The following is a 17855-nucleotide window of genomic DNA, read 5'->3' as shown; positions in this document are numbered from 1 at the left end:
ATGCCCAAAGTCCTGTTCAATATTTTCACTAATGACTTTGATAATGGGGTGGTGAATACACTTATAAAAGTGGCAGAGGACACCAAGCTGGAAAGGGTTGAAAGCATGTTGCAGGACAGGATTAGAATTCAAAAGACTTTGACAAATTAGAGAATCGCTCTGAATTCAACAAGATGAAATTCAATAAAGACAAGTGCAAAGTACTACATTTAGGGGGGAAAAAACAAATGCACATTAAAAAATGGAGACTAACCGGCTAAGCAGCAGTACTGTTGAAAAGGATGAGGGGGGTTATAGTGGATCACAAATTGAACATGAGTCAACAATATGCTGAAGTTGCAAAAAAGGCTAATACCATGTGCGGTGAGTGCATTAACAGGATTGTTGTATGTAAGATTCTGCAGGTAACTGTCCTGCACTACGCAGCACTGGTGAGGTCACATCTGGACCACTGTGTCTTCAAGCATGTTAAATAAAGGCTGTTATAAAGAGGCCAGTGATCATTTGTTCTCCATGCTTACAGAAGGTAGGACAAGAAGTAAGGGGCTTAACCTACAGGAACAGAGATTTAGGTGGGCTATTAGGAAAAACTTGCTAACTATAAGGGTAGTTAAGCTCTGCAATAGGTTTCCAAGGGAGGTTGTGGAGTCTCCCTTATTGGAGGACTTTTAAGACCAAGTTAGAGGAACAGCTGCCAGAGACATCTGGTCACCCTAGTCTAGGTTTACGTGGTACTCCTTCAGTGCAGGGGGCTAGACTGGATGACCGTGCAAGGTCCCTTCCAATCCTACATGTCTGTCAGTCTGTGTAATGCAAACTCGTCCCTGAAGGGTTTCTAATCCACCCCCCCCCCCCCCGCAACCCTGTCGCAGGTAGAAAGAGCATCTTCGCCTGGGAAGCCATCGGCAGTGCAACAGGCCGTGAAAAGGGCTCATGAGCATTGTTTCCCCTGTGGGTGCAAACGCCAAGCAAGGGGCGGCTGGCAGCAGGAATCCCTGGCACTGCACCCAGCCCTGGGAGGGGGAGGCAGGGGCGATGCCTGGGCTCACCTGGGGGGCTGGGGCCCGGGCCTAGCTGCGCGCCACAGCGGCTGCCCCTTGGGGGGCGGGTCCCCCCCGTGAGAGGAACGGGTGCCGCCAAGGCGGGCGGTTGGGGCGGGACGGGCGCGGCCCTGGGAGGGCGGTGAGGGGCCGGCGGGACGCAGCGGAGGGCGGGGGGAAGTCCGGCGGGCTCCCGCCTGTGGCCGGGGCGAGGCGTCGGCGGCGGGGATGGCGCTGCGCAGCCCGCTGGTGTCCTGGCCCCGCATCGTGCTCTTCGGGGACTCCATCACCGAGGTACCGGGGCTGGCGGCCTCCCCCGCCCGTTCCCGCCACGCCGGGCGAGGGGGCCGGGCCTGGCGCAGGGCGGAGCTCGGAGGCTGCCGGGCCCGCTCCGCTGTGGGGTTCCCCGTGGCACTGACCAGCCGCAGCCCCAAGGGAGCCTGTGCCCGTGGCCCCATCGCCGTGTCCTGTAATCCGTACGCGCCTTTACACATCCTTGGCCACACCGCCCCCCCCCCCACACACGCCCCCACAATGGCCCGATACACCCTCCCACGCACGCAATGGCCCCATACACCTGGTGCCCCGTGTCCCATACAACCCCCCCACCCACCCAGTGGACCTGTGCACCTCTTGTCCATGTCCCATACACCCCCACACACACATCTAATGGCCCATACACCTCATATTCGTGTCCCATAGATGGCCCCACACACACAATATGACCCTGGCCCCCATACACCTACTGGCTCCATGGGTGCCAGGTTTGTATTATTTTTGTTGGTGCCCAGAATGGGTCCAGCAGAGCCAGCCCAGCCATCAGACATACCAGGCAACCACCCCACGATTTGGGGGGGGGTGGCTGTGCTTTAGGGGGATGTGGGGTCCAGGGCGGCCTGTGGGCGGGGCTGGCACCAGCGAGCAGCCCATCCCACCCGGCTGACTCCTGGCATCATTGCAGGGGGGAGGCAGAAGCTGGAATGAGGCAGGGCAGGGGCTTGGGGGAAGGGGTGGCCTGGGTGCAGAGAGGGGGCACAGCAGAGATGGAAAGAGGGGCTTGGGGAAAGGGGTGGGTGAGGGGGAGCAAGAGGCAGGGCAGGCTGGGGCCAGCTTGCTCGCTCCTGCCAGTGCCAGGTGCCCTGCTAACCCTCCAGGCTTCCTTGGACCCCACATGCCCCCGCCCGAGTCTCCTGCACACCGCAAAACAGCTGATCAGGAGGTGTGGGGAGGGCTGCCGGTGGGTTGGAGGAAGCTGATAGGGGGCTGCTGACGTATTACTGTGGCTCTTCGGCAATGTACATTGGTAAATTCTGGTTCCTTCTCAGGCTCAGGTTGGCCACCCCTGGCCTTGAGTATGTAGTCTTTAACCAATGTGCTCGTGCCCATGTCCATGCTGCCTGGTAGCATTTTCAGAGGCTACAAGCTCTCTGTATCGCTGTTGGCCTTAACTAGCAAATACAGCATTACTGAATACCACTATAGACTAGACCAAGCAAATTATTTGCCTTTTGGGTTCTGTCTATATTAACCACAAGACTAAGCACTTGTAGCGCCAATGTAAAACTGTAATTTTATCCACAGCATCACTGGTAGCTACTGTCAGTGGTTTGTCAGATTAGAATTGCTTCTCACCCAGGTGCGAGGCGAATATGTTTTCATTTGGGTCGGAATTTTCAGTGAAGCATTGGCCTGGGCTGTGTGTTAGATTGAACACCTGCCATTGGTTAAGGTTATTTTTTACTTTAAAAGAAAAAAATTTATACATATGTAATTGAGAGGGAGTTATGTTCAGATCACAAATCAGCCTGGCTACTGAACAGTTGTAGTTATGGCTCCCTGAACATGGCCCTCTAGGGGGCCGTGGGCAAAGTATTTTAACTGCTGGTAGAATGTGCAGGGAGAATTCTGTTTTACCGTAAGAATCACTATAGTTCACATGTTGGGGCTGCAGTAGATGTGGCCATTGATGGTGTGTGTCCTCAGTGTTTATTTCTGGTTCAGTCTTCAATTATATAACTTTCCATCCAGGATTCTGTTATGAGCACTGCTTCATAGTTAAAACCAATATCGAGAGCTAGGTTCTAACAGGGAAAACAGGAAATCAGAGCTGCTTTCTACCCTCACACAGGGTGAGGGTACATTTATCTGAGGTCAGAATTCAGTTCCTGATCCTTACCTACCCATTGAGTTTCTGTTCATTAGAGAAAGCATTTTAGAATCTGCATGCATGGTGGTACATTATGAGTGGATTTAGTCCCGCCTTGCAGCAATTCTGTAAGTTCACATGCTGGAAGTAGTTAACTGACAATATCGCAGTCAGGAAAAATATGATTGGGACCAGAAAGAGAGCCACAAAACAATACATTCTAATTGACCTAACTGCCTGATCAATAAAGGCATAAGTGGCAACCTGGCTCCTTACATATAAGCTGAACCGAACATACATGTAACAACCTACTGTGTACTCAAACTGATAATGAATGAATCACTATCCTAATTAGTAATGATTGTCTACTTGTGTCCAATTTGCCTGTGTTATCAGCTGGTAATTACTGTTTGGCTGTAAATTAAAGCTAATTAAAATTAGATTAATATATACAAGGATTTTACAGCCTAATGCAAAGAGATGTTTTCATTTTTTTAAATTTAAAGTTTGTTGTTTATTTCCATGCAAATTTTGAAAGGCAAACTATGATGTGAGAATCAAAGTGAAAGGCCATAAACGGAAATGCCAGTGAACACTTGTCAAATTGAGCGGTAAAAAGTAAACAAATGACAAATAATAAAAACTAAAGGTGATTCTTTTGGTTTTAATCATCTAAGAAGTCATTAATAAAAGGTATAGAGGTTTGGGAGCAGTTAACTGTATTTTTAAAAGATTCTTTAACAGTTGCGAGTGTCTCTCTAATTATGAGCAGGGGTGGCCAACCTGTGGCTCCAGAGCCACATGCGAGTCTTCAGAAGATAATATGCGGCTCCTGCTAGGAGCTGACTCGGGGGGAAAATGGTGGATGCTCAGCACACACTGGCAGCCCTATTAGTCCCCCCTCTCCCCCCAGTGCCTCCTTCCTGCCCGCCCGCAACCCCGCAATCTCCTCCTCTCTCCCCCATGTCTCCTGCCCACTTCGAGCAGTTGTTTCACAGCATTGAGGCGGCGCTGGAAGGGGATGAGAGAGGATGTGGTTTGCAGCCTCACCCCTCCCTCCCCCAGCACCTGAAGAGGTGGGGTGGAGGTGGGGACTGGGGAAAGCGGTGGAGTGGGGGGCGGGGACTGGGGAAAGGGGTAGAGTGAGGGGGCGGGGCCTGGGACAGAGCCAGGGGTCCAGCACCCCCTGGCTGGCACAAGTGTCTCCTTGAATAAAGCACACAGTGACTAGCTGGTGTGGAAATTTTTAATCAAAATTTTTCTTACACCATCTAACAATGGAAGGCAAGTGCAAACAGAAAAGAAAATACACTGATGAAAATCGATGCTTCCAAGAGGAGTGGGAGAATAAATACTTTTTTGTTGAACATAATGGTAAGGCCATGTGTCTTCTTTGCCAGACATGTATCTCTCAGTTCAAATCTTCAAACTTGCAGCATCATTTTGCTTCGAGCCATGCACATATGGATCAAGAAGTCCCACAAGGTGCTGAACACCGCACTTTAAAACTGAAAACTTTGAAAAAACAAACAGATGTAGAAGCCCAGTTCTGCACCAGATTTGCCAACCAATCGCAGACTGTAATGTTAGCCTCCTATTATGTGGCCTGGCACATAGCCTGGGCGAAAAAGCCCTACTCTGAAGGCGAGGTTGTAAAAACTTGCCTCACTGATGTGATTTCAATCCTGTCACCAGAGAACGAGAATCTACAGAAGAAAATTTCTGGCCTGCAGCTTTCACGCCACACAATAGAACGCAGAATCTCCAACCTGAACAGTGACATCAAATCGCAACTGCACTTGCAACTTCAGCAGTGTGAGTATTTGATTATCACTCTCAATGAGTCGTTCCATACACAGGATAAACCTCAGTTATCGGTATTTGTCCGCACTGTGTCTGACGACTGTGTTGTAAGGGAAGAACTCCTCGATATGATGTCACTAAAGGACAGAACTCATGGATGAGATCTAAAGGAGGTTGGTAGTTGATGTTGGTAGTTGTGAAAAGCCATTTGCCTTTACAGAAGCTCACTGCCATTGCAACAGATGGGTCTCCATCCATGTGGGGATCTGTGAATGGATTAGTAGGGCTCTGTAAGATTGACAAGAGCTTTCCCGAATTTTGGACATTTCACTTTATTATTCATCAGGAGCAATTGATATCTAAAAATCTCAAATTTGATCACATCATGAAACCTGTCTTGCACATTGTGAATTTCATTCTCTCAAATGCACTCAATCACAGACAGATTCAAAATCTAATTGAAGAACTGGATGAAGACGACTCCCCTGCCAATTTCCCATTTCACTGCACAGTTCGATGGCTCTTGAGAGGTAAAGTTATTTCCCATTTTTTCGAACTCCTGGAACCAGTACAGTACTGCAGTTGTTTCACAGACAAACACTTGAGGGAGAACTGACACACTTTCCCTTAACGTCACAACATCAAACCAGATCAAAAGAGAATGCAGCAGAACCCCTAAAACGGAGCACAACTAGATATATAGATTAAGGACAGTTTTGAGGAAAGATTCCAAGATTTGCAGCAGAAAAGACCTCAAATCAGATTTCTGACTGAACCTTTTAGTGCTGAAGCCAATTGTCTGAACCCCCCTTTAGTCACTAACGAAGCAACATCCCAGATGGAAATAATAGAACTTTTGGAAGATGAGAGATTAAAATCTGTTCAGAAGACAGAGGGGACCCTTACTTTCTGGAAATCTGTACCAAAGGATAAATACCGCAACATCAGAAGTGCAGCCTTAAAATTAATCTCAATGTTTGCCTTGACCTATCTTTGTGAGCCTGTTTTCTCGACACTCAAACATGTGAAATCCAAGCACCAATCCATTTTGACAGACAGCCACTTAAGAGAATTGTTATGTGTGAGCACAACTGAACACAAACCAACTTCAAGGGAATTGTTGAAAGCAAAGATTGCCAGAAGTCCCTCTAAGTAAAAGATTAAGTTATTATCATTAACTATACATTATAAATGTATAATAAATATGCATTATCAACTTATATATATAAACATACACACACATATATAATCATTACATATTACCGTGGCTCTTTGGCAATGTACATTGGTAAATTTTGGCTCCTGCTTAGGTCTGCCACCCCTGAAGTATGAGGTAACAGATGCATAGTTCATTTATACGAGCTGCTCTGCAAACTGAAATTAAAGCTACAGGTCCACATTTAGAAACGATCAGAAAAAGTCCTTGGCATCAATCAGTCACTTGTTACACACCTAGTTGATTTACTTATGTATGGCTTGATCCTACACAGTTCTTTGGCCCACAGCCTGAAATTAGTGATAGTTTTGACTGTGGAAGGACAGTGCGATGTGCACTTCTCCTGTACTGTTCCCTAATGCGGTAACAAAATGTGTGGGGATTGGGCAGGGCCAACAGCAGCCTCAGGGACACATTAATGGCCTACCTTTCAGAAGATAAGAGAGGCCACATAAAAATAAAGGGCCGTTAAATTTGGTGGGTGAGGAGAAAGGACAATAAAAAATGCAGGAAGTAGAGTGACATGCTAAATTGTAATCCTAGATATGTTTTAGTTAATATCTAAACTGTGTCCCTTTCATTTAGTTTTCCTTTCAGGACAATGGTTGGGGAGTGTTGCTTGCTCAGAAATTGGTCAGGTGAGACTTGTCGAAGTTTGTATTTTAAATGTAATGTTTAGGATGAAAGAAGGCCAAGCAGCTTTTCTGTAGTAAATTGTTTTAGTTTTTTTTAAAAATCAGCATTTACTTACTTATATTTGGAATTGTAAAAGGATCATATGGAATGCCTCAGTACTTTTTCTTTCAATATCTGTAAATCCTTATTAAAGGCTATTGCAAAGGTTGAGTAAATACTCTCTGATTCTGCAGTCAGAGCCATGCATATGGATCTTTGTGGCCATGTGAATCAGATTGCAGGATTGGCACCTATATATTTAGACAAACTCTACACATATACTTTATACAAACACTACATATATATTTAATTATCCCACTTGTCTACTGTGTAATCTAGTTGATTTTAGAGGGGTAGAGAGCCTTAAGGCAGGTATCCAGATGGAATGTTTTGAAATTTCTAAAATTTTGCTCTGTAAGGGGGATTTTCTTCTTGTTGTATGCGTTTCTTTCAGAAAATGTGATGTTTTAAATCGAGGACTGTCAGGTTACAATACCAGATGGGCTAACATAGTTCTTCCCAGATTGATCAGCAAAAGTTCTAATGTTGAAAATACTATCGCAATTACCATCTTCTTTGGCGCTAATGACAGTACTTTAAAAGGCAGGTTAATTTTCATTTTTTCTCTCTCAATTGTTCTGTTAAAACAAGTTTTAAAAAGTGTAATATGTCAGAGATTACCAAACAGAGTGGGACACAAAAGGGTTAACATTTCTCCTGGTCCTGCTCTATCAGTTTTTTTTTTTAAAATGAGTGTACTACATTACTGTACCGTTAATCATTTAAATCTCATGTGTACTTTTGGTTTTTGTTGCTCTTTCTCTGGCCAAATATTCATGTGTGAGACTATGGAGGAAATTTTCAAAAAGGCACAAATGGCTCTAAGTGTCTAACTCCCTTGGGACTTTCAGTTGGAGTTAGGTGCCTAACTCCCATTTGTGCCTTTGGAAATAGCCTTGTAATCCACTGGCTGATGGAAATTGTAGTCAGAATGTGAGAAAAGACAACGGAATGCCTTTCAGCCTCTGTTAAAGGTATGTATACTAACAAATATAAATATTCTGAGGATAATTATAAAGTCAACAGTTGGGACCAGCCCTCTGTAGGGTCCATGAACTTTTTGCAGCAATAAATTATTGTGGACTATTGTATTCTATCCGCACATAGCATTCGTCTGTTTTCTCTCTAATTTTAGTGTGTTTGCTTACTTTATTTTGTAACCCATTGTTCCATGATGACACTTATAGGACGTGGTTAATCTCAGTCCTAAACTTCTCAACATTTCTTGTTTACTTGTACTGAATTGGCACTGTGTGTATGACTTGAAATTTTTGTTTTAAATGTTTTTGGACATATTTTGTGATGTCTTTTTCTGTTAATATTGAAAAATCCGTTGTTTTTTCAGGCTACACTCAGGGCTTGTCTATATGGAGCAGAAATGCATGCTATGGGAATGTGATTTCTAAAGCACACTAATGTGTTGTGCACTAATTGGACTATACAGTATTATGTTAAAACACACTAGGGAACTTTTAGTGCACACCAACAGGGTCTACAGGGACAAATTGGTGTGTAATACATTTGTCCACTTTACAAATCACATCTTGTTGTGTGCATTGCTGCACCATGTAGACAAGCCCTAAGAAGATAAATCTGCTAAATCTTTGTAATCATTTGATTTTCTATTAGGGAAGTATACAAAAAAAAAAGAATTAATTAATCTGTTAGTGACCTTGGATCATTTTCTTTACAACATATTCCTCATTTATCACGTTAAGCAGCAATATCCCACCTCATGCTTTATTTCTGAAAAGTACAGTTCTGAGATCAAGAAAATGTGTCTCTGTCTGAGGAAAAAACAAAAAAAAGTTTAATGCCTTATCAGCTTCTCCCTGTACTGTTCAAGTCACCTTCTCTTCAGATATTTTAAGTGGATAGGAAATTATTTACAGTACTTGCAGTTTTTCCTCTGTCTGGCTCTTATACCTTGGATTTTGTTGTATATCATTTTCCCACCACATCTGATGAATTCATGAATCATGTAGAACTTTATATTGAAAAGAAGCAAAGTATCCACATTTGTATGCTGTGTAAGTAAATAAGTATTGTGTATAATTTACAATGGGCATCTTGGTTTTATATGAACAATTGTTTCTTCCCTAAACAGATGTGAATTCCGACCAACACATTCCACTGAAGGAATATGCTGATAATTTAAAAAGCATGATACAATATCTGAAGTCCATAGATATTACTGAGGACAAAATTATTTTGATAACACCACCCCCTCTCTATGAACCAGCTTGGGAAAAAGAGTGCATTGCCAAAGGTAAAAGGAATTCTCCCAGTTCGGGGATTAAAAACAAGTAGAAAGGTTGTCAGTGTGGGTGTCCAAGTTGCTGACCTCCAGACTGACAAAGGATTTGCTCGGTATTTGTGCCAAACTGCACATTTATTCTCTGAGCCAATGGAAAGAGGCTGCTGGTAGGTCTGCTAAACATCTGTGGAATATCCATGTGGACAAGCCGATAGCTAATTAATAACATTCTTTTAAAACTGCAGTTTTCATTGGGCTATTCATTAATGTAATTGGTAGAAAAAGCTGCACTTTAAAAACTTAGGGTTTGTCTCAGAACATTTTTTATTTATATAAAAGATGTTGACTGGATAATATTTACGCTCTGGGCTCCTGTATTATTACATTATAGATGGTGTAGTCTGACCATGCTGTGCCTTAACACCCTTTGCAAAGCAGCATCCAAAGTGGGTAGCAATGCAGCACGGTACACCTGGGATCATTTTCTTGCTGTTACAACATATTCCTCATTTATCAGGTTAAGCAGCAATATCCCACCTCATGCTTTATTTCTGAAAAGTACAGTTCTGAGATCAAGAAAATGTGTCTCTGTCTGAGGAAAAAACAAAAAAAAAAAGTTTAATGCCTTATCAGCTTCTCCCTGTACTGTTCAAGTCACTCTTACAATGGAGACGTAACCCTGCCTAGTTCCTAGTGGGGAGCCTTCCTGACCTCAGCTGGTGTCAATTGTCATAGCTTCACTGACATCAGCTTTTACAGTTTGCACCAGCTGAACGGCTGCCCCCATGTGCTCATATGTGTTTGGACAGCCTGTGCAGTGTCAAGGTATTTGCACTTCAAAAATAATCCTGACAATGTTATTAGTCCATTTCTTGATGGAAATGGTAGAATTATCCATCATAATGCAAAAAAGACAGAAGTGTTCAATAAATATTTGTTCTGTATTTGGGAAAAAAAACAGATGATATAGTCTCATATAAGATGATAACACTTTTTCCAGTCCACTAGTGTCTCTAGAAGATGTTAGAATCCACTAAAGTTAGACAGTTTTAAATTAGCAGGGCCAGATAGCTGGCTCTTTTAAAATTCTTGGATGCAAGTTAAGGACCAATAATGTTGTGGACCAGTAATATTGATTTTCAATAAGTCTTGGAGCAATAGGGAAGTTTCAGAAGACGGGAAGAAAGCTAATGTTGTGCCAGTTTTTAAAAAGAATAAATAGAATGACCCAAGTAATTTTAGGCCTGTCAGCCCGACATTGATACCAAGCAAAATAGTGGAGCAACAGATATAGGAGTCAATAAAGAATTAAAGGAGGGTAATGTAATTAATGCAAATGGGTTTATGGAGAATAGATCCTGTCAGACTAACTTGGTATTAGATTATAGTTTGGTTGATAAAGGTAATAGTGATGACATAATATACTTAGACACCTGAAAGGCATTTGACGTAGTACTGCATGACATTTTGGTTAAAAAACTAGAATGATAAAAAATTGACATGGCACACATTAAACTGATAGATTTCACTGATTCAGATTGTTAAGTGGAAGGGGTAACATCTTGAAGGTGGTCACTTGAAATGCAGGGGGCAATTGGGGGTTAGATTGTTAGAGGGAAGTTTCATTGCATTGAAACAGGAGCTCGACTATAGGTTAATTGGTGCTCAAGGCACATGGAGCATCAGTTTCTGTACAATTGCATCTGACATGGGGCAACTGATTTCTAATAAATTTGCACTTTATATATACTCTTATCCCAGGTTTCAGTGGTAGCCGTGTTAGTCTGTATCAGCAAAAAAATAAAATAAACCAAGGAGTCCTTGTGGCACCTTAGAGGCTAACAAATTTATTTGGGCATAAACTTTCGTGGGCTAGAACCCACTTCATCAGATGTATGAAGTAAAAAATACAGGAGCAGGTATAAATACATGAAAGGACATGGATTGCTTTACCAAGTGTTAGATCGGTCTAATGAGATAAATCAATTAACAGCAGGATACCAAGGGAGGAGAAATAACTTTTGAAGTGGTAAGAGAGTGGCCCTTTACAGACAGTTGACAAGAAGGTGTGAGTAACAGTAGGGAGAAATTAGTATTGGGGAAATTAAGTTTAGGTTTTGTAGTGACCCAACCACTCCCAGTCTTTATTCAGGCCTAATCTGATGGCATCTAGTTTACAAATTAATTCCAGTTCTGCAGCTTCACGTTGAAGTCTGTTTTTGAAGTTTTTTTGTTGAAGAATTGCCACTTTGAGGTCTGTTAATTGATTTATCTTGTTAGACTGACCTAACACTTGATAAAGCAACCCCCATCCTTTCACGTATTTGTACCTGCTCCTGTATCTTTTACTTCATACATCTGATGAAGTGGGTTCTAGCCCACGAAAACTTATGCCCAAATAAATTTGTTAGTCTCTAAGGTGCCACAAGGACTCCTCGGGTTTTTTTTACTCTTATCCCAGGATCTCAAAACATTTTACCTAGACAGATAAGTAGTTTGCTTTAGTTTCTCCTCTGTAAAATAAGGCTAAGAGAAGTCCTGTATCACCCAGAACACGGATGGACAGGCTTGTGATTAGACATCACCTCTCTTAACTCTCTTCTATCTGCTGGGGGCATAGGAGCATTGGAGGTTGTAAATAAGTTATGCGGATAAGATGTACATAGGTGTTGGACAAAAAGCAATGGCTAAAGGCAAGCCTAACACAGAACAGAGGTGCTATGCTATGTTCTTACACAGTTCTGCCACTGCCTCTTAATTCTCACCAGCCACACTTCTTCTGAACCAAAGTTTGTTTTCAAATTAATCTCAAAAAACAGCAGGCTACAACAGAAGGCTTTTAAGGAGACGGATTTAGCTCCCACTTGCTTTAAAATTTACAAGATTCAAATTTTAGTTTGAAATGGTTTAACATTAAATAAAAATCACATACAGTAGATAGTGACATAGTCTGATTTAATTCCTGTGTTCTAGTTCATTTAATATTTTCTTAACTTTCAATAGGTGACAAATTAAACCGCTTCAATTCTACCACCGGAGAATATGCCAAGGCATGTGTTCAAGTAGCTAGAGATTGTGGGACTGAGGCTCTTGATCTGTGGACACTTATGCAAAAGAATAATCAGGTATGAGGTTCAGAAAAGAAGTTTGTGAAAAGCTGAAGTGTCTTGTGTAAAGCAATAGTTAGTACAGAGCTTGGGGAGGAACTGAATTGTCAATCTTGAAAAATAAAACAAGAAATCATGGGTTATAGTTTACCCTATTTGGGAGGAAACATGAATCCAGAATACTTCATGCTGGGCTAGGAAAACACTTAAGGTGATTTGTTTAAATACAACTGAATATTGTGTTTGGTTATCAGACAATAATATATGACTGCTCTAAATATAAGTGGTATCCCACTTTGCTGGAACTTCCTTTCTAAAGGCAGTCAGCAGTTGCATCGCAATATACTTTGTAAGAATATTTGCATAAGTAGCCTTCCTGAAGTGCAACTGGCTGACCATCACCAGAAGCTGAATTTAGGCCAGATTTTCAGAAGTGCAGTGCACTCAGCAGCTCTTATTCTGACACTTAGAGGCAGATTTTCAAGAACTCAGTTTTCCATCTGCTGAGCTTTTTTGAAAGTCTGATCATTTACTTTGATCACATTTGAGCTCTTTTGAAAAACTTGACCCTAGCAGGTAATTCAAGTTTGGCAAAGTGGATCTTTTGAGACAAATAGAGTAGATTCAATATTTTGGTTGCCCCAGTTCATCAATTGATAATTTTCTTATGGGGATCAGTGACATAAGAAATACAGTACATTTACCTGTCTTTCTATCCTTTCATAATCTTGGAAAAGTTTCTTAGAAGTGAGATTGATTAAAAACTACATTTTGTGACTACAGTTTATCGCATGGTATTATGAAATTAGTTATGATCTTATATTTTTTGTTTCTTAAAGATTTATTTTAATTAACTCCTCCCCTCCCCCCATAGGACTTTTCTTCCTATCTATCGGATGGACTTCATTTATCAGTAGTGGGAAATAATTTTTTAGCAGCTCAGCTTTGGTCTCTGCTGGAAAAGAAGATTTCCACATTACCTATGCTGTTTCCTTACTGGCGTGATGTAGATAATCAGAATCCTGAAGTTAGCCTCCGTGGGAAATCCTGATCAGTAACATATTGACCAAGTCTGTTGATGGACAGGAGAAAATGTGCATTCAGCAAAATACTCCTAGTGTTTTTCTTAGAGAAAAGATAGTATTGATGCAAGTTCTCTCTCAAATGTTATGGTTTATGGAAAAATAAAGTTACCTTTAGACATTCCATGGTATGTTTTAAATAGGTTAATACAATTTTCTCAATGACTGAACGTATTAAAGCTCTGTTGGACAGTTGATTTCAAGTGTAAATTTCTGACCTTTGCCAACACAAACCAACACGCAGCTTCAATATTGTCATTATTACTGACAAAGGTTTTTAAAACTTTCACTAATGTGGAGTACAGGACATGTGCTCAAGGACTGTCAAAAACCTCACTCAGCTTCGAATGGGCAAATTTCAAATTTTGAATTCTTTGTTCCCTTGGTTAGGAACCTCCCAGTCATGAGAGATTCTAAATATTTCAAATCATAAAGCACCAGCATCTACTACCTGCCAGAGTTTTCCACAAGCTCTGTCACTTCTTAATTGAGGTTGTGAAGTTAAGCAGCATTCAGCATGGCTAAGTGTGTCATTAATACAAAATAATCCCAGCTCCTAGTGTCAAAGAATTTTAAACATGTGGTGCTGCAAGCCAGGATTTAGGAAGCTGAAAATAATACAGCTGTAATGGGAACTTAAGGACTTCAGGATTTGGCTCATAGCAAAGACACACTTTCAGTCGTTTGAACATAAAAAGTACTTTACCTGGCTACTTCTTTAGCAGGATTGTTTTAGACCTCCAGTGTAATTGAAGGGATTTAGGTCAGAAATTACTTCCTGTGCTTTATGAATCCTTTTTTATACCTTGGGTGTTCTATCAATCAGTACACCCTAGTGTTAGTTAATGTTAGATCCTAATCACAATTGCTTGCTTGATCTACTACTCAACAAAAAAGATGGTCATTGCTTAAGGCAGGGTTTCCAAACTTTTTTCCTTGAGGCCCACCTGTGTAGCTGCAATAGGCACTCTGGCCCCCTGCTGCCTCCCTGGGCTCCCCACCCATCGCCCATCCCTAGCTGCCCCCCATTGCCCAAGCACCTTGCTGTCTCTCCTCCCCTTTGCCCTGAGCTCCCTTCCAGGGCCTTGCACCCCAGGCCCGTCCCGCTCCTTGCCTCTTAACCACCTTGTCCGGAGAGTGGAGCCTGCTGTATGGGCACCAGCGCTGAAGGCAGTGCCGCTGACGGCAGCAGCGCAGCAATACGGATGGCATGCTACGTATTTATATGCCGCACTTACTTCTATGCTGCTACTGGTGTTGGCACTGCTTTCAGAGTGGGTGAGACTGCAGTCCAGGGACACCCCTTGGCCATACACCTCTATGGGAAGGGGGGGAACCTAGGGGGCACCTGTGAGTTCCGCAGGGGAAAGCCCTGCTGCATGTGCCTCCCTGCCAGGCTGGCAGCCTTGGCCCCCCAAGATAGCCAGGGGCTCCAGCCTCAGGCTCACCCCCCCCAAATAGCCACGGCTCATGGGGTGCAGCAGCAGGCAGTGGGAATGGCCATGAAACCTCCAGCCATCCTGGGAGCTGCCACTTCTAGGCTTGGCCCTGTCTCCTCACCCACTGCCTGGCAGCTCTGCTTCACCCTCTGCCACCCACCAGGGGCACCGTGCTCCTCCGGCCCTCGGCGGGGGCCATTGCTGGCTGCCAGTCTGCCAACATAGTTTGGAGTGGCAAACCCCTCCCCCATACCCTCTCCTCAGCTCTGCCCATGGCAGACCACCCAGGACTGTGTCACACCCCATTTTTGGGCCACAGCCCAGGAACTCCTGGCTTAAGGTGATTCCACATCCTAATGAAGGGATTTCAAAACCACCAGTAATCACTGAATGAATGGTCAGCTCTGCATCCTCCAGAAGTAGCCCAGCCTGTCCTAGTCAGAATGTAATTCCTTCAGTCATGCACCCTGAGGTATGGCAGACACAAAACGGGGGTGAAAGACTTGCTCTTGGAAGTGCATAGAGCAGTGGTTCTCACTTTTTTTTTTGCGGACCACTTGAAAATTGCTGAGGGTCTCAGCGGATCACTTAATGATCTTTCCAAATGGTGTTTGTACCGTTAGCTAACTATTGTAAAGCGCTTGGGATAAAAGCGCTACATTAAAAAAAACAATAAATAGATAAATTCTACAAATAAAAGCACACAACTCCTATGTTAATATCAGTCGTCTTACCTCTCTAATGCGATGGACGTGCCCTCTCTCCCCCACCGCGGTAGCCCCCGAGCTGGGGCTGCGAAGCGGGACCATCTCTCCCCGGCAGCTGCAGCCTTGGAGTTGGGAAAAGTTGCCTCTTTCTCTGGCCACTGCAGCCCTGCACATCCCAATTCCTCCCACCCCCTCTTCTCACCCCACTGCCCCCTCCTACCTACCCCCTATTCCCCTGCAAGGCTACCTCACCTTACACATGCATCTTCTCCAGGGTCCAGGCACCTAATTAGTTGAGCCATGCTTGTGTGGCTCCACTAATTAGGTGGGAGGCCCTTCATTCTCTCATGCAGCTGACCAGGCGCGCACCTTAGAAGGAACTATCTGTGGTCCACTTGAATGGCGCTCACGGAGCAGTGGTGGTCCACCGACCACAGTTTGAGAACCTCTGGCTTAGAGGGTTTAGATAAACAGGAACAAATGCCCACTCAAGAACCCTTACTCAAACTAGCTAGTTCCTTGCTGGAAATGAGCTGCTTTAATTTGCGTAGTCAAGGGTGAAAATATTCTATTTGCTTATGTGTCTCTAGAATTCAAGCAACAACCCCAAAATCACAGCAAAATTGAGAGATCCATTCCATTATCAACTCAGATCAGATACCTCAATTATTGTTCCCTTTGGGTCAAAAGGGGCTTGGCTAGAATGCAACTGATTGCTATCTGGAAGACACCTGAGGCCTAAACAAGCCTTGGGTTTGTCATCATTGCTATTAGTATTTAAAAATAAACAAAAAAAACTTCTTCAGTTTCTACATGCACAGGGATTCAGTCCTGCTGCTATTTATAAGCACAAATGCATTAGTTGCAGAAGTTATGGAATTTTTCACGCACAAGTGAAGGTAGTAAGAAACATACTCAAAAATAAGAACGATCACTGGTTTTGTGCTGAAGGAATGGAGCAAAGTGTATCAAGATTGGAGCATGACATTTTGCTGCTTACTAAAGATTTTGATCGAGGAGACTAGTGTCTTAGGTAAAAATCCTATCTGTGAGAACTGGCAAGTCTTAGTTTCAATGAAACAGTCATCATCCTATAAAAAGCTTTTATTATTCCGTTGTACTGAAAGTTAAATTTAACTCAAACAAATTTTATGGCTACACAAATCAAATCCAAAAACCAGTGTAACTAAAATAATGATTAGTTAGATTTGAATACCATAAGGCACAAGTTCAAGTATTAGTGTAACAAGTATCCTGGGAAACACACAATTCTTTTGTCACAGGTTTGGTTAACTGCCATCAAATATTAAAAATACAAGTTTTCCATAGTTAAGCTTTCCTGGCTGATGAACACATCTGCTTTCCAGTGGACATTTAAAACAGCTGCAAAACCATTCTAAACAAAGTTTATATAAATTAAAGTTACATTATGATATGATTATGGGGTAAGATAGATGAAGAGCGAAGATCTTTCTATAGGACCCAAGCAGTAAATAGTTGCCCTATGATTCTACTGTGACAGTCCATCTGTTAATACATACGAAAATAGCTTTCATGTAACATTCATAGCAAACAGATTACACTATTCACATCTCTGCCTTTGGAAATAAGCTTATCAACTTAAAGGGGCACCACTCCATTAAGTTATAGGCTTTCTATATTACACTACTACAATACCCTCTTGGAAACCGTACAATTAAAAAGGTTTCCTTATTAATTTTGTCCTTTCATATTTGGCAAACCTTGATTTTTATCAGTATTTAGAAATGAGCTGAAATTAATCATTGTTATTCATCGGTATCTGTGCAACTCAGAGTAGTATTTTTCACACAAACTGCTACTCTAGCAAGAGCTCATAAATTATACGTTGGTCCTATGAGTGGCTTTTCTTTTTAAAATTTCTTGGCAACAGTGTTATGTATATAAAAAAGTTGAATCACAGAAACCACTTCAGACTGAAACAGCCATTGTAAAGGTCAAAACCTAAACTAATTAGGTCAAAATCTAAACTGAGTGTCCTTTCAACATAAGCAGCTGTTCTTTTCTTTCCACTCCCCCAGGCAGAGGTCTGTAATTATAAGGTGTTCTTTCAAGAAATGCTTCATTCAGAATGGGAAGACTTATACAAAAGCTATTTTTCAGCAATGTGGGTTATAAAATGTAGGGAAAAAAATAATTGTGCGATTAAATTCAGATCTCAGCATCGGGGACCATTTTCAATGAACTATACGGTGTGGCTTCCATTGATTTTAAAGGAAGTTTTAGAACTGAAACCCAGAGTAACTCTCAACGCGTATCACTTCATTGTATTTATCAGACTGTT

At 42.5% G+C, this 17855-nt stretch overlaps 1 protein-coding gene across 2 annotated transcripts; it reads left to right on the top strand.

Moving 5' to 3' along the window:
* Positions 1-1196: 1196 nt before the first annotated feature.
* On the top strand, positions 1197-13581 carry IAH1 (isoamyl acetate hydrolyzing esterase 1 (putative)). 2 transcript variants are annotated; one of them, XM_073336054.1, is made up of 6 exons: positions 1197-1334; positions 6791-6843; positions 7335-7483; positions 9048-9209; positions 12201-12322; positions 13179-13581. In XM_073336054.1, exons 1-6 carry the CDS (start codon positions 1269-1271, stop codon positions 13353-13355), a joined length of 729 nt encoding a protein of 242 aa, XP_073192155.1. In that variant the 5' UTR covers positions 1197-1268; the 3' UTR covers positions 13356-13581. The 2 variants fall into 2 exon arrangements, with proteins under 2 accessions (XP_073192155.1, XP_073192156.1); XM_073336055.1 differs by lacking the exons at positions 6791-6843; positions 7335-7483 and having other exon boundaries at positions 1251-1334.
* Positions 13582-17855: the final 4274 nt, after the last annotated feature.

The sequence above is a fragment of the Lepidochelys kempii genome, chromosome 3 (genome assembly GCF_965140265.1).
Source record: "Lepidochelys kempii isolate rLepKem1 chromosome 3, rLepKem1.hap2, whole genome shotgun sequence".
NCBI classification, from domain to species: Eukaryota; Metazoa; Chordata; order Testudines; family Cheloniidae; genus Lepidochelys; species Lepidochelys kempii.
Note: the sequence above shows the minus strand (reverse complement) of the source record. Positions and strands in the feature narration are given on the sequence as shown.